Source organism: Drosophila innubila (genome assembly GCF_004354385.1).
Source record: "Drosophila innubila isolate TH190305 chromosome 3R unlocalized genomic scaffold, UK_Dinn_1.0 2_E_3R, whole genome shotgun sequence".
Lineage (NCBI taxonomy): Eukaryota > Metazoa > Arthropoda > Insecta > Diptera > Drosophilidae > Drosophila > Drosophila innubila.
This window is the reverse complement of record NW_022995380.1, coordinates 15,800,620-15,818,339: the sequence shown is the minus strand read 5'-3', so window position 1 is coordinate 15,818,339 and position 17,720 is coordinate 15,800,620. Positions and strand designations below refer to the sequence as shown.

At 36.9% G+C, this 17,720-nt stretch overlaps 1 protein-coding gene across 4 annotated transcripts in view; it reads right to left on the bottom strand.

Annotated features, from left to right (window-relative positions):
• The window catches only part of LOC117790057 (homeotic protein ultrabithorax), an 87,991-nt gene that overhangs the window by 42,095 nt on the left and 28,176 nt on the right, over positions 1–17,720 (bottom strand). For 2 of the 4 annotated variants that reach the window (XM_034629303.1, XM_034629304.1), the window contains one exon: positions 17,670–17,720. The exons of the other annotated variants lie outside the window; for them this stretch is intronic. In XM_034629303.1, the coding sequence (XP_034485194.1) occupies positions 17,670–17,720 (51 nt within the window). The remainder of the gene's footprint in view (positions 1–17,669) is intronic. 4 annotated transcript variants of the gene reach the window in all.

The following is a 17,720-nucleotide window of genomic DNA, read 5'->3' as shown; positions in this document are numbered from 1 at the left end:
GACTCTAGTAATATGACACAATGGAAGACATACGAGATTAAATGAATCTCATAATTCTTAAAGATTCAACTTATCGATATGTGGAAAATGTTAAATTTCAATTGAACTAAATTAAAATTGAAATAAAATTAATAATATCATCACTACTATTCTTTTTTTTTTTAACAATTCACGCATTTTTATTATAATTTTTTTGATTATTATTTCAATTATTTTAAAAAAAACATATAATATATTTTTTTGAATTTTTTGCTTTTATCTCTCAATTACGAAATATTGGTATATTATTTTGTATATGAGTTATTTATTGTAAAAATCGGTTGAGAAATATTAATGTTATATTGGAACAAAAACTCTGTTACGATTTTTTGCTACCCAGGACTGTATGTAAGCATATTTCCTTAAAAAGTTTCCAACTTTTATATTTCTTTAACAAAATTTTTAAAATAAAACTGAAAGTAACTATATCATTTATTAAAATAGTTTGATATTTAAGCAACTTTTGTGCTAGTCTCTCAACAATTAATGTTATATTTATTTAACAAAATTTTTTAAATAATACTGAAAGTAACTATATCATTTATTAAAGACATAAATTTTAAAGAAGTTTGATATTTAAACTACTTTTCTCGCAACAATCAATAATACATTTTTTAAACTATTGAGTAAAAGATTTGCATACACATTTTAGGTAAATTAAAATTCAAGTGGCCCAATCTCAAATCTATGTATAAGAAATTTCAAAATAATCGTAAATTCGCTCGCACTCCGGAATTGCTCCATTGTACCAAACACTTGGCAGAATCATTGCTACACTTGGTGGTTTCGCTTGGAGTACGGACAGACTTTGGGACGAACACGAAGAGGATGATAAAATGAAGAGGACTTGGTAGAAGAAGAAGTAGCCAAAGAAGAGGAAGATCTCTCGTTGAGCTGCCAAAGTTTTTTATGGCCTGCATATGAATATTATGCGCTCGAGTATAAAATGTTGTTGGCCACACTTCCTACGTTTCACTTCCTGCACTCGACTCAACTCGACTCGACTTGAGAGCACATCTTAAGCACACATATATATGTGCTATATACATACATATATGTTTCTATAGCTGCAACTAACAATGCAGAATAACAATAACAACAAGCAAAAAGAAAACAAAATGCTTTAAGAGTTGTCTTTAACTTGAGTTGCTCGCTCGAGGCTCAAAACCAAAAAACTTGATTCCAAAAATCCCCGCACTTGTATTTGTCTGAAGTTTTCTTTGTTTTCCCCCCGATTTCATCTCGCTCCTTTCTCCATTAGTTCTCTTGTGTGTGTGTGTGTAAAAAATATTTTGCTAGCAAAGTTTTATTGGCAAAATCTGTTTATGGCTTTTGAATTTTAATTAGTTTACATTATGTCGAAATGTAGCTGCTGCCTCGCAGCGCGCCTTGCCACACACACACACACACACACACACAGACACTTACACACACACAGCAGTGAGACAATGGAGAACAGAAGAAGTAGTGTCCTGGCTGGCAAAGAGAAGAGTTTCATTACTATTTGTCTGCTGCCTTTCCGCACAGCAGCCACAGCCGCATTTTATGCGCAGGATACAAATGTACATGAATAACTAAGCGGGGCAAGGAATTGTTAAGGGTTGAAGGGGCTGATTCTGTGTGTGCTTGTGGCAGGATCAGCGCCAAACTTTGGCGGCTAACTGCGAACGTGCCACGTTGCAAATTTTAATTCGACAAAAACATGCAACTGAAATTGTTATTGGATGTTGCCTGCCACTTGCAACTTGCCCCAAATTGTAAACTTTTCCATCCAGCATTATTTATATTTATTATTTTTTGTAAAATACATTTTACTTGCAACGTTTTTTGTTTTTTGGAAATGCATTTCATATTTTTGATTTGAAAAATTATCTAATTAGCTGCAAAATTTCATAAATTTCACCAATTTATTTAATTTTTTTATTCATTAACTGTGTTTTAGAACACTCATTATTTTGATCTGATAAGGAAGATAATGTAATGATGAATAATATTAAAAAAATTATTAATTGCCCCACTTTGAGATATTCACTCCTTTTTTTCAACATATTCTCAAACTAATTCTTAGTTTTAAATTGACTAACAATTAACTGCCTTAACTGAGCATTTAATTGAGTAAGTTTTAGTCAATTGTTCAGCCTGCACTTCAGCTTAGCCTTAAATAGACAACAACAAGCTGCAATTGATTTTAATGATTGACTGCCGTCAATTCTCCGCTCTTTGTTTCTCATATATGGCAGCTACTAATTAATGATGTTGCATGTAACAAAAAGCCAAAATGGCGACAATTGAGCCGCCATGTCGGACAGCCTGACGAATGTGGCAAGCCGAAAAAAAATGCTTAAACAGAAAAATAAAATACAAACAAAAAATTGCAACCTTTGCTGCAATGCAGCCGCCTTGCTACCAAATTTGATGCAGTGCAACGAAGCGGCGACAACAGCAGCAGCAACAACAACAGATGAAACAAGTCAACTTTTTGTGTGTTTTTGCTACTGTTTTTAGTTCATTTTCGAATCGTTTCGTTTGCCATGTGTGTGTATATTTATTTAATTCATTTTTCACGTTTTTGCTGTTGCTGCTGCTGCGACTGTTGCTGTTGTTGCTGCTGTTGCTGCTGCTGCTGCTGTTATTGTCGTTGTCGTTTGGGGGCTGCAAATGTGCAATTAAAGAAACAGGTTACACGCCCATAAATCTTGCAATCTTGTTGTTGTTGTTGCTGTTGCTGTTGTTGTCTCAGCCACTGCAGCAACTGTTGCTGTCGTGGCTGCAACTGTTGCTGTTGTTGCAAATGTATTCGTATTCACATGTCTTAATGTTGACAGCATTTTTGTGATTGTCTGATTTATTGCCAGCCAATTGATGACAAATAAATTACCTGCATTTTTGTTGTGTTTATTTTTTGTTTGTTTTTTGCTTCTTTTCTTGCATTTTAGTTGCCGTTTTTCCTTTTAGCCGCCTTTGCCTTTGCCCGTTTTTGGTATCGCCGTTTCGAGGCCGTCTGAATGCTGTTTTTTTTCTGTATTTTGCTGCAGTTTTTGCCGCTGCGTTAATGGCTCTAGTAATTACTTTTAATTGCCATTGTAAAGTTTTCGCATCGCACCAAAAATGGCAGCGCCTTCAACGTCTTTTGGACTGGACAGATTGGCCCTGACCACTTCCCATGACTTGGCTTAATTCCTTGCTGATTCTGACCAAACTGGCGCCATTTGTATACCCTCATTTACGAGCTTAATATAAAGGCATCGACAGTGGAAGATAGCGATACTAGGACCTTGGATAACAATACTATTGGGTCACAGACAAATCTTTAATATCTCCAAAGGTATACTATATATAAATTTTTTTGGAATCTCCTTGTGGAAATCTTTCGCCTTTTTCCGCACACTTTTCATTATTTATTTAATTATCTTATTTATTATTATAATAAAACCATTAGCTTTAAAAATTTATTGTATGATTGCGCGTAAATAAATGGATTAAATGAAATCAATAAATATGTTTATCGCAAATTAACTTGTTATAAAGTTAATTTATAAATACTTTAAAAGCTGTTGAAATTGGTATTTTTTTGTTTACAACTCAATTGCCGCTGGTTTTTGAACTCCTCCCATCTCACGTCCTCCCCGCATCCCTTCCTTTCCACCTACCTCATCTCTTCACCTTTGCCATGAATTAAACATATACATTTTAATTATGCGCATCACGATTTTGTACACAATTTGAATTGGGTTGACAGCGCAGGGTCCAGCACCTACAACAACAACAACAACAACAATAACAACAGCAATAGCAGCAACAACAAAGCACCGACATTTATTTAAGGTATCTTATTGAGTTGCTGGTCGCTCAGGTAAAACGTGAAACTTCCAAAATTTATATCTCTCAAATTATATTTATATAAAAGTAACCAAGCTTGCAGTCGACATCTTTATAAATTGCGCCAAAAAAGCCGCTCAACATAAATCAAATCAGATATTTGGATTTAACATACCCTATACACTTGGCAAATCGCTTGAAGGGGTATATAAAATGTGTGTAAATGCCAGAGATGAATAACACAATTTAACAGACTTTAAATAAATCTTAAATATGATTAGCAATGTTTTTCAACATATTTATATTTATGAACATTTTAGCAATTACGTCACATTGCAATACTGGGTATTTGCTAGTCTAACATACTCCATTTGCCAGCTCTAAGTTCATTTTTTGTGGAAATTCTGCGGGCGTGCAGCCGCGATCGAAATCAGTTTGAAAACTGCCGATGAAGACTGTGAAAGAGAGTGAGAGAGGGAGAAGAGAAAGGGGAAAGCAAGATACTATGATATGGCCTCTTGGCCATCTTGGGGCAAGGTGTCCCGTTGAGTTTTTGGCCATTTCGGTTTTGGATTCGAATGAGCTCTCGTAGCTCACGAAATGTTTTATATCGCGCGCATATTTAAACAATTTGAGGCTCGTTAGTTAAGAAAGCAACGACAGCCAAAAACATTTCAGACAATCATAGCGAAAATCACGAAGTGTCCTTAGCCCAATCCATGCAACAGGGGTACAGCTGGTACAGGGGATCAAGGGGTAGGGGATAGGGTACAGTCAACTGCGGCAAAGGAAATGATTGCATTTAAAATTCAAACTCGACTCGTTGGAAAAACAGCTGAAGTCGGCACAAAGCCATGTCGTCCACATCGTTCTCAGGCAACCAGACCCAGACCCAGACCCACTCGCTGTCGCCATCCAAGTCCCTGGCTCAGTCTCAGTCACAGTTCCAGTCCCAGGGCCTGGGTAAGAGCCGCGTCAGCCATTTAGGCCGCGCCAGGCCAAACGAAAAACTTACAATACAAAAGGCAGGCAGGCAAAAAAAAAAAAACACAAAAACGAATCGAGAGAGAAAAAAGTCAACAACTGAATAAAAAACATTTTCGAATACAAATGTTGGCATTGCATAACAAACGTTTTCTAAATGAGGCTAACTAAGCAGCCAGGCAGCGACGCCAGCCGCGACAGAGACGGTGGCAGAAGCAGAGGCAGAGTGGAGGTCTGCATATGTTTGAATTGCCGATGACGATGACGATGACTTTTTTCCTTGTACGTCCGTCCGTCCGTCTGTCCGTCTGTCCGTCTGTCTGCACACTCCAACTAGGCCCTCTCTGCACCCCTGCGTTTGACTTGGCCTTTTTAACTGTTTCGTGTTTGGTTTTTGTGTCGTGGCTCTTTGCTTGGCTGCTTGGCCCGGTGGTGGTCCGACTCTGACTGCCACTTTTTGCATAATAAGACCACAAAACTAACGGTTAAATGCTGGTCTATTCCCCCCGGCCACCCTGTCTCTCCTTTTGCCCATTTCCCTGTACTGTCACCGTCCTGTTCTGCCCAGTCACAGGCAAATATTTGATTTGGTCTAAAGGTTTTTCTGTTTCTTCTGTTTTTCTTTGCTTTTCCTTTTCTGTTGGTTTTTTTGTGCTGGCTCTCGACATTTCTATGACTGATTTAATCAGCAGACTTTGACAAGAGTCAGGAAGTCGCCTCGTCCACCACCTGCCTAGCCCTACACCTATTTCCACCCTCCCTTCCCTCCCGCCTCACATTTGTGTCGACTCAGGCTTTCAACGGGAAAGCCACACGGCGCAAAATTAAATTAATTAGAAATCTGATAAGCTTCCACTCGAATTGCGCCTTAGTTAATTTGCAAAAACTGTCAAGTTGGGTTTTGTTAGTTGTTAAAGCGAGTTAAAGGTTCAAACTAATCCAGATTGTCAACTGAATTCTAATTACTAAAAGCGACATTTCATTTAATTACTTCAACTTGAAGGCGTGACTCATATATCACTGTCTAATAATATTCAGTAAATTTCGTTTTCTGGTGAAAATCTAATCAGGCAATTCGTATATAATAAATCAAAATAAATTTGATATCATATTTAATATTAATACTGTAGGTATTATTCAAGACACAGTGGCTCTCAGCTTATTTGACCCACAACTCTTACAAATAAAATTTAAATACAGATTTGCTAATTTTTTTTAAAGCCAAAAAAAAAGTATATGTATTTCTATTTAATTTTTTTTGTTATATGTATTTTATTTTGTAATTAAACAATAAAAACAAAGCTTAGCTAAAAACGTTGTGGGTCAAATAAGCTGTGACCAAGCCAACTTGGCAACTTTTAAGCCCAAAAAAAAAGAAATTAGAAAAGCTCATTCAGCTTAAAAGCCTTTTAAAGTATTAGTATATAAATAATTCACATTTTTAGCAATTAAAGTTCCTAATAATCTAACATTTTTCTATTATCAACTTTAAACTATATTTGGTCTACGTTTGAACTACTCTTTCTGAAAATCTTGCCCATTATTTAATTTCAGCTAACTTTCTCTTAAGTGTTTGCATTTTCTCCGCATTTACCTGATGTTTGTTGTATTTTTCTTCCTTGTGGTCCTGACAGTTGGCAGTTGGCAAGAGTCTCGGTAAAAAACTGACAAATACAAGGCACAATTCGCAGCCTATCTACCTAAATGGCAATGCTAAAGCAACAACAACAGAAAGGTGTGTGTGTGTATTTATGTGTGTCTTGTCTGACAGCATCCTGAGAGCGAATTTTCAACGGAAGCGCAAATTAGCGTTATGTTTATGACACTTGGAAATGCACTTTTTATGACCACGCAGATCCTTAAAAATATTTAAAAAAAAAAAAATAGACAACACATTCAAACAATTGTTCTCAAGGACTGGGCTAAGGACAAGTAAGGACGACCTTGACTATTTGGGCATTAAAAAGTTAATTATCAATCATAAAAATGCTGCGACGCATGTGTTGCAACTGCAACTAAAAAATGGCATAAAAAACCTGGAAAAAAGGGACTGGCTCAAGGATAACTCTAATGTTGTATCCGATTTCGAAGACATCTCCGTTGCCGTTGACTTCTCCGTCTGTTTGCAGTTCGTGCCGCTTGCAATTTACGACAATTTCCCGCCGAAATGCACAGAAATAACGTGGCATGAACAACATTTCTCATTCGCTTGGCGTTTGCAGCACGAAATTCTTGTCATGATTCGATCGACTCGAGGACACGGACACGATGTGAACAACAACAAGAACAACAACAGCAACAACAACAGCAACATGAAGAACAGACAACGTTCACATGTTGCACTTCGGGGGTCAACAAAGTTCAGGTTCAGCTTGAGAGTTCCCGTCGTGGTTCAGATAAAAGCAAAAAGCAACTTGCAACAAACTTAAGCAATGAGAGAATTGTCAACATTGCACCACCAACAACAACAGCAACAGCAACAAAACCAATTGATCGAAAGAGCAATCCAATTAAATTTCAACTGAATTAAACGACTTTAATCATATACTACATAATATTATACTTCCCAATTCTCAATTCTAGCTACTGAAGAAAATCATAAAATACAAGACTGAAATAATATTTTGAATTATTTTAAGCAGAATACATTTTAAAAAATTAATATGTAATTCTGCAGTTGTAATCATTATAATAGTACTCAATACATATTAAAGAATAAAAAAATTGTTACATTAAAATAGTCATCAGTTAATTTCTAATCTCTAGGTTAAATCTCAAGTAGCAAAGTACAGTATTTCTTCGAATTATTCGATGTATTTATTACTATCTACAACATTCTACAGTTGCAAAGATACTGATCCACTTCATTGGAGTCTTAAGGAAAATGTCTGCCATAAATCAGGCAAAACTGACAGAAAATTTGATAAAAAAAAAATATATACGCAGAGCTGATAAAACGAAAAAAAAAAAGAGAAAAGGGGAACAACAAACTCAACTCGTATAACATTTTAATAAAGTCTCATAAATTCAAAACGACGACAAAAAGAGAGGACAACAGCAAAGAGAAGAAGAAGAAGAAGACGAAGAGAACAACAAAAGCGACTTGCGACTTGGAAGATGAGCGCTAAAAATAAATAAAACTATTAATCAGTGGAATGTTGCAGGCGAAGACGGGGCAACATTTTCCCTTTGGTTGGCGGAAAATGAACAGCGCCAGCGTTTGTGGTCATAAACAATTTTTAAAACAACTCTTTTTGCCAAGTTTTGTGTGATGGGAGAACACGAAGAGGCGGGAGGGCGTAAGCAGTTGAAGATGAAGATGGAAGAAGAAAAGGCAACGACGCTTTGCCAATTGTGGCGCGGTTTTTCAACTGCTGCCAAGAAAAGCCAAGAGGAAAATTGCAGTAACAACAAAAACAACAACAACAACAGCGACAGCAGCAGCAACAGGAAAACAGTCAAACAAAAACAAAGCGCACTAACTGAGAGCATAAGAATGCGACACTCTATATGTGTGTGCGAATGTGAGTGTGTGTGTGTGTGTGTGACTGAGTCTGAGTGAAAAAGGGGGCGGGCTTGGCCGACGGCATAAGAAATGCCACTTGCGAATATTGTGTGCCAACGATAAACACTTCACTTCGGCCATTAAAATCAGCCAAAGAGAGAGAGTGTGAGAGAGAGCGAGAGAGAACAACAGAGAGCGCGCGCTCACACACGCACGCAAGAGCGCAAAGATACTCACAGACACCATCAAAGGCGAACACACAGATAAACACATGCACGCTGGCCAGCCAGTTTGCTGAGAGCGAATGAGTGCCCAGACCAAGAATGAACATGAGTGAGTGAGTGAAAGAGCGAGCGCAAGACAACAGCCCAAATGAATAATAGCGTTGCCGCAAGACAAATAACCCAGCCTTTTCTTCATGTCTTTGCGCTCTCGCTCTGGCACACGCGTCGCGCATAGTCAACGTACATGTGCGCGCGCCTGCTTTGACTTATGGCAAATAAATCAGGCAGACATTGTATGCGCTTACTATTGTGCATGAGTGTGTGTGTGTGTGTGTCTGTCTGTGTGTGTGTGTGAGTGGAGGGGAAATGTTGGTGTTTGGAATTCCAGCACTTGCTCAGCAGAGACACGAAATGAGTGACAAAACGTTGGTCTGGTCTCTTCACACGTACTTACTGTTAACTGTTAGTTGTTAGCTTGTTTATTAATTAACAATATGAAATTTATTCAATATTTATAACATACATATCTCACAGTGCGGCGCGATTTACGAGCGACAATCGCTCAATTTTTGTGCACATAAATAATTTGGTTTGTTTTGAAAAGGCGACAAATGCGCATAAAGCGAATTAAGCACGTCTTTTGACTGGAAATTTATGTGCGAACAAAAAAACACCAAGAATTGTTGCTCGCATTTTAAATATAATTTTAAATACAATAAATAAATTTAATTTGCAACACACGCGACGGTTTACGTTACTTTTATTTATGCTGCTGCTGTTTCATCTTCATCTTCTTCTTCTTGTTCAGCTGCTGCTTCGACGTTTTGCGGCATTGCTTTTTGCGCATGTTCCGTAAATGTTGCCGCAAAATAAACACCAACAAAAATTACTCAACTGCAAGTCGCATGTTTTATGGCCGCAGGGCTGCAAAATTTATCGCACTTGCCGCGCTTTCTTATGCGCCGCAATAAATTCCAACCCAGAGCGAATAAGAGACACTGCGAGAGCGAGAGTGAGTGAAAGAGGGGGAGTGGGTGAGTCTGTGCTTGAGGCGAAACTTATAAATGTTTTATCAACACTCAATTGTATTTATTTATTTTAAGCAATTACCTACAAAACTTACTTCACTTGACACTTAATGAGCGCATAAACACTGCGATTTCAACAACAGCAACAGCAACAACAAAACGCTCAAAATCAATAATACTATATTACAACTCACGGCGCGACGCGACGCGGCTCGAGCGCTCATCGATTTATTTATGTGTGCGCGCCGAAAAATTGAAAGAGCTCAGACTCTGTCTGAGCAAAGCGGAGCAGAGCAGAGCCAAGCGGCAAAGAGAGCGTTGTGCTCGCCTTGAGCTTGAGCGCTTTTTGCATAAGCTGCCGGCCCATAAAGCACTCATTTATTGCCTCGCTTCACCATCATCATCATCTTCATCATTATCATCATCAGCAGAGCAGCGCCGCCGTCGCTGGAAGGGCAGAGCATTCGATTGTTATATGGGTCAATTCCACTGAGAATTGAATGTGCTTAGTTGCCGTCGGTGGCTGCATTATATAATCTCCCCATTTAGATACTTTAAAATTCAGTTTTAAACTTATTTTATTAATTTATTTTTTTGAACGTTAACGTTGTCATTTAAATTACAGTCAACACCTCATCAAAACGAATGTTTTTCCACCATGCGTGGGCGCATGCAATGCATTTTAATTACACTCAGCTGCCACAATGTGTGTTTGTGTGTGTGTGTGTGTGAGAGGATGTTGTGCCTTTGTATGGGTGTGGGCAATTTATGTGCGATTCAATATAAAATGCAGCCCAAAACAAAACCGATAACGATCCCTCAGAGCTTGCGCTCAATTTAAAGCTTTGCTTGTTGTTTGCCCTTCTTAGTTGCCGCTAATGACCAACAGATGGCACTGCGTACAGCTTGACTCATTTATCGGTCTCCTTTGCTTCTAACTCTTCTCAACACTTCATGTTGTGGCTCTCGAAAAGTGGTTGAGCAACGGCCAAGCCTTTAAATTATTTTTGGGGCCAGCCAACAACACGCACAATGATGTGAACTACTGAAACTCAAATAAGGGAGAAGGGACAAGGGATGCAGTGGTGCGAATTCCATATGCGCAAATTTCAATACGGGACGTAATTTCGAACACCGAACAAAACTGAGAAAGTTTACGAGTTCGTCAAGGTAAAACATACGAAACGTGGGCACAAAAATCCATTTACAATTTGGTGTGTACTTTAAAGTTGCTGACGATCGAATGTGGATCATGTATAATTTGTTTAAAACTGTAACGTAATTACTTTAAATTATAAAGTATATTCTTTAAAAACTTCTTCTTTATCATTAAAAAAATTTGAAATGTGGATATCTCTTTTAGTTTAGTTTTTATAACTAATTAAAAAAAAACTGTAAGTGCTTATACTGTTCATATTTTAAGTGTGGATAAAAACTGTTAAATTGCGGTCCTCGATTTAATAAATTTTTGTTAAGGTGCGCGAAATTTTCAAAATAATAGATGAAAGTTTGATCTCTCTTATTATATAATCTTTTATGAATACTGTAAATATTTTTAAAAATTTTGTTTCGATTATTTAACCTCCCCAAGGTCAACATCTGTCACATTTCAATTTCAGCATTGATAACGCGCTTGATTTACGCCAGAAACGTTTTTTGCCCTGCGCCAGCGATACGATCGGCGGGTCTATAGGGAATTTAGTAGGCCCCAAAGTGGTGCCATAGAAAAGCACCGAAGCAATTGTCAGATAAATACAGACAAACCTAACCTAGCTTTATATTTGCAATAAATGATAGTAAAAAATAAATAAATAAAAAAACAAACATTTTTTAAAGGTCAAACAACATTTAACTGATTAATTTCTGTGAGTGTACGACTTGGTGGGTGTAACTGTCGTCTGTTCGACTCCACGTGCGTGAGTTAGTGTGTGTGTGTGTGTGTGTGTGTGTCTGAAGGCACAATGATAAATGCGGTAAGCAAAAAAGACAGAAAAAAAAGAAATTGGGTGAATAAATAGCCCAGATTCCGTTGGGCAAGCTAAAAAAAAGGACGAGGAGGGAAAATGAAATGGAAAAAAAACAGAACGTGAACGCGAAAGAGAAAGAGAAAAGCAAAAGCAACGCGTGTGGAAACTGAAACAGAAACAAACAGAACTTTGCTTTTGCTTTTTGGCTGACTGCGAAAGGACAAACTGCTAAAACGCTGTGCGAAAAGCGCAAAGCAAACATAAAGAAGAACAAGAAGGACAGCATGAAGAAGGAGCGGAGGAAAACAACAACAAACAGTGCGCAAAATGCCATTTATCAATGGCAAAGGAATTCGGAATTTGGTGCGGAAAGCTACAAAATGTTGTCGACCAGCAATTGAAAGACAGTGAGAGAGAGAGAGAGAGAGAGAGAGAGAGAGAGAGTCAGTATTAGAGAGAGAGACAGCACTAGGAACAGTTTGAGAGACACAGTGGAAATCGGTAACAGAAAGCGGGTCGCTTAGTTTCTAATGGAGCTGTTGATTTTAATGCCATGGAATTAGTATTATTAATTTTAAATATGAGAGGTGGGACTATGGCTATTAGATATATGCATAACTATAGGGTTGCCAGCACTTATTTATAATTAGATAGAGATAGCAATATTCTCATTCGTTTGATATGAAACATCCCTTATAAGCCATTTTAAAGGGGTGCTGTCGTATTGATCTGGAACTAATATGGTTCGTAAAGATAAGATTGTTAAGTGATGTGGATAACTATCGTGTGTTATTTTGATAAGCATTTCAGTGATAAATTATGACTATAGAATTATATTAGAATTCTTTAACTTTCACTTCAATAAAATTTATATTATTTCAGCTACTGAAAATTTTAGATTTAAATTCGATTTGGAATGACGTTAGCATAATTTCATTTATCAAAGATCCAACTCCATTGTGATCTCAAATATTTTTCAGCTGATCGCTGACCGATTTTAAAGACAACACTCACACACACACACACACAACCTTCATACAGTCCACACGCAATAAAAAAAAATAAAAAAGATATCAAAGCCAAAGCCAGCGGCATAAATAAATAATTTTTATATGGCCTGCTATGTAGTATATATATGTGAGTGGGTCGCAGGATATGCGAAACAAGGATAACATGACTGATTATGTAAGCAAATGCGCCACGAACAAAGCACAAAACATTTGTGTTCCACCCTTCCCCTCGGAAACTCTCGTAACCCCCTAGCCCCCTATTTTCCTGGGCCCAACCATCCTGAGGCCTTGTTTTTCTGCTTGTCCTGCCCTTTTTCGGCAGTTTGCCGCAGCAGGTTGATTTCCACGATGTCATACACACAGATACACACTCGTGTGTGCGTGTGTGTGTGTTGTTGTTGTTGTTGTCGTTGCGTGTTTTTGAGAAAGTGGCACAATTTTTATTTTACGAACGCCTAATGTAATAAAGCCCGCCCTGAGAAAGCCAAAGGCTGCCAGCAAATGTATTGCCTGCGTTTAGCATTTTGGGCGATAAAAGGACGACCAGCATCAGGATTCACACACACACACACACACGGACACACACACACACATAGAGAAGCTGCTCCCGTAACAAATCTGAGGTTGCCAACCTTGCGGAGGCGTAGTGGGTGGGGAATGGGGGAGGTGAGGTGGGGAGAATGGTTGGCCATGTGTGCGTCTGTGCGGGTGGATGCGAATAGAAGGCCTGGAGCGGGGTCAGCGGGCATAAATCAAACCGAAAATTACACGCATTCATCTGCTGAGCTGGCAAAAGAAAAATATCTGCCACATTGCCCCGAAGCGGGGTATCTGCCACATCCGAATTGGGGGTAAGTCCTCGCCCTGGCAAATGGCGGAAAATATGGGTAACTGTGCAAAATTTAATGGCGTACAAAAATCAATAAAAAGGACGCCGTTAACGCAGTTGGCTGCCAACGGACAAAGCACAGGTAGACACATTTTTTACAGAATTAGGCTAACACCTTAACAAAAAGTATACATATATGCAACATACTTTAGTCAATCTATTTAACTGCTTAAAATTCTTTTATAATACAATATTTCCAAAGAGTATTTTAAATTCGACCACCCAAAAGGCAACTCTACGTTTGTGTTTTGTATAATTTTATTGCATTTCGTATATTGTTAATGCTAAATGGTAGCTTATTTATTCAAAAATTGTTATTCAATGTCGTTAATCAAGTGCAAAGTTCAATAACAAGCTAAGAAACACAAATTTAAAACTCATCCGAAAATGCAAAAACAATAAAAGGTCATTTAGATTGTGTTATATTTATTTTTAAGGACATAAAACTTTAAATTGTATTCAAATATATATTTTTTTTAATATTTCTAGTAACAATTTTTTAAAATTCTTTTACAAATAGAATTAAAAATTTATTACTTTACAAATAAACTCTTTTTATATATTTAAATGCACTAGAGTTACACATAGTATGATCTCAAAGTCTGTAATTATGTTTGTATTTAGTTCAGTGTAAATGCTTTGCTAAGATAACGTAGATGCCCGCTTAGATTGTCTTTTAGGGAAGTACTTGCCATTTACGTCGTCCACAATAAACTGTCCGACAATTAACTAATTTGCCAAGCTACGCCGAGGGGCAATTAAACGGACACAGCCAGCGACCTGTCTAAGATAGAACCACACACACACACACACACACAAACACACACACACACACACACACTCACGCATGCATACTATATGTAGATTACTCGTACTCGACTCGGCAGCAAGTCAAATGTCAAGTGAACTGATAATTTCGAAATTTTTGTTGCTGGAACAGGTAGAAACAGTTTCACAAACCGGATATGGCTACAAAACTTTTCAAAGTTGTTTTAAAATGCTTTTCCCTAATGGAAACTTAGTACGATAGTTCAAAGTAATAAAAACAATAAAACGAAACTAAACTGAATATTATAAAAAAATATTTAAAAATTTGATAAACAATATATGCCACAAGCTCACGAAATTCCCACTTCAAAGATGTGCCACAAATGGGGAGGGGGAAATGGGAGAAGGCAGAAGGCAGAGCGTTTCTCCAATTGTCTTGTTTCATGTATTTCCCACAAAGTGGCGCCAAAGTTTATCAACAATTCAACAAATTTAGATAGTTTATTGCACATTATTATGCTCTCATTGTGAATTGCGTGCCATTTGCCATGCCCCCTCCGCCCCTCCGCCATTCAGCCCATTCTCCCCCATCAAACTCTATCGTCTCCGTCTTTATAAATAGACACATTGTTTTAATAATGTGTACAAGTCCCAATCCCAAGTGTGCGCAAACATATGGCCACGAGACTTTGAATTCGATCACGTGAATCTATTCAAAATATTCACATTGTTCTCTTCAAACAACATATTTATATATAAGTATTATTACGATGATTATACGATATTTTCAGATATATATTAAGTAGATCAATTAGTCTCTAAACAAGTTTAACGGCCATGTTTTCAAGTTGTAAACTATTATTTTGAATTGCTATAATTAATGCATCAATATCAAATGTATAATAATATAGATTGTATTATACTAGGCAATACAAACACTTTCATATCAAGTTAGACACTTTAGTTTGCTTAGCTTTTAAAATTGAAATTGTTGTTTTAGATATTTATTTTCAATATTTATAAATATTTAAGTATTTAAGTTTTTATTGAAACTGTTATTTTGGAATTGTTATGAACATCGAGAGTTTGGAACATGCTAATGTAAGTTTTTAAATAATATATTTGATACATATATGCACAAAGTAAATGTTTGGTTATTATTATAAAAATCAGCATGCATAAGAAAATATTCTTATTTACAAAAACAGAATATATTTATTAAATAGCTATTCTTTAATATCCCATATCCTTTTGAACTAAAAGTTACTGAGAACTCGGGCCTTGGAAAACATTACGCAGACATTTATTAGAATCAATTTAATTTCATTCTATTAGCCTTCCCCCATTCTCACTCTACCAAAATAGCATTCACATAGGGTGAGCTACAAGTAAACCGCATTTATGTATATATTTTCTCGTAAGTATATTTCTATGTGCCGTTTCGGCTGCTCTTTATTAATTTTCTAATGGATTTTACGTTTTCTGCATTTGAAGATTTCAACAAATAAATATTTATGCCTTTCTGTCCTGGGCTGTCTTGGCCTGTTAGGGTGCAGATACGAGTACTTAAGATACGGATGCGGATGCTGACACTGACATTGTGTCTCTGACTCTGTCTGCGACAGTCTTTGAGTCGCTTTGGCCCTTTTTTTATAGACACACACATGAGAATTGATTACGATTGGCAAGTGGCATTTAGTGAGCGAACTTTGTTTATGTTTTTTCTTCGCCTGTGGCTCATTGTCTATGTGTGTTGTTATAGTTGTTGTTGGTAATTTATGCGTTTGTATAAATTGCCAATAAACAAACTACATACGACCATAGAGCATAGCGTAAAACTGCAAAGGTTGCACATATAGCCCAAAATGTGCCTGTCACTGAAACTGACAGACATTCTGAAGTGCCTGGTAAACACAACTAAAAACAGACATTAACAACAATTAATAAAAATACCCTGTAAATCACGCTTATAAAACAACACATTTGAAAAGCTAATAATATAGTATATCAGCTAGAAAATCTTCAAATTTGATAAGGATTAATTAATAAAGAGCAGAGTTTTTTAATTTATTCAGATGTATTCATAAATTCTGTAGTGATTACAGGGTATCTCTCAATCGCACACTTTCGTTGGGAACATACTTAATTGTTTTTGTTTCAGATTCGAGCACCCGAGTGTTGTTATCTCAATTGAGGCAGGCAAAGTGTGTTTAATTGGGTTCTCGCTGGTTATATATGAGTACAAGTGTTATATGACTATGTACATAGGTTACATGCGATTTAAATGTGCAAGGTGGTATGGTAAATGTAGAGGGGGTAGTAGAGAGGGGGGTGTGTGCTGCGTGCCTTAAAGCGATTCCTGTAAAGTGCAGCATGCTGAAAAATTGCTAACTAAATGATACGCTTTGTAAATTGTAGTTGGCTCTGCAATTTTCTCACTCGTTTTCTTTGCGTGCCAAGTGATACTTTTCCAAGTGCCACAAAACGACAAAAAAAAAAAAAATGAAACAAAAACAAGAAAGAAAACCAACAACATATCGAGAAAATGCGCCCACTTTTGGGAGGCGGCTTTAATTGTGCAGCAAAGAAAACCTTTGAGCAATCATTTGTAAATGTGTATGTGTGACGCATATGTGTGTGTGAATGACTGTTTGTATGTGTATGTGTGTGTGTGTGTGTGCGAGTTGACAAACTGAATAATTGCCAATTATTTGGCAAGTTTTATGAGCTGATAATTTCACATATTATATTGTTAAATTCATATTGCAACAGTTTTGCAGTAAATTTCCTCGCTCTCTCTTGGGACATGCACATGCTAGCTTTGATTTGAGTATATATACAGTATATACATACAAACATTTATTTATATATATATACATAAAATAGATTTGAAATTGGGCAAATGCACACAACATTTACGATTTATTGGTATTTGAGTACTTTGTATTTTGGCTTTACCTCTCTTGGGGACTGTGGGGCACGCTCCTTTGACTGACACACTGGACACACTAAATCAAGAGGATGCAATATGCGCAATAACAACAACAATAACACTCAAGATGAAAAAACAACAAAATACAAAATTATATTCAAGTTTAAGAAGCTTTTTTAATAGGTTCAACAATTTTGGATCGCATAAATTTCAGGACGGATTTTTTGGGTTGAGTATTTCACATTGTTTTTGGGTGTGGGAGAAGCTGTCAATAGATTGGGTTATCATGGCTTATAGGATTTGGATGTTGGCACTGGTCAAATCAAAATTCAAATATTTGAGCGCCGCAGCTGGAGTGCAACTTATAAGAAATATCAGCAAAAAATACAAAAATAAAAACTAAATGATGTAAAAAAATATTATTTGACAAAAATCAAAATAAAACTATTGTCGTAAACTAAAAGCTAAAAGTATACGGAAAAAATATAAAGAAATCGCACTTACCTAGCCAGTCTGGTAGAAGAGAGCCCGCAAGAGATTCTGTGTATCTCTTAC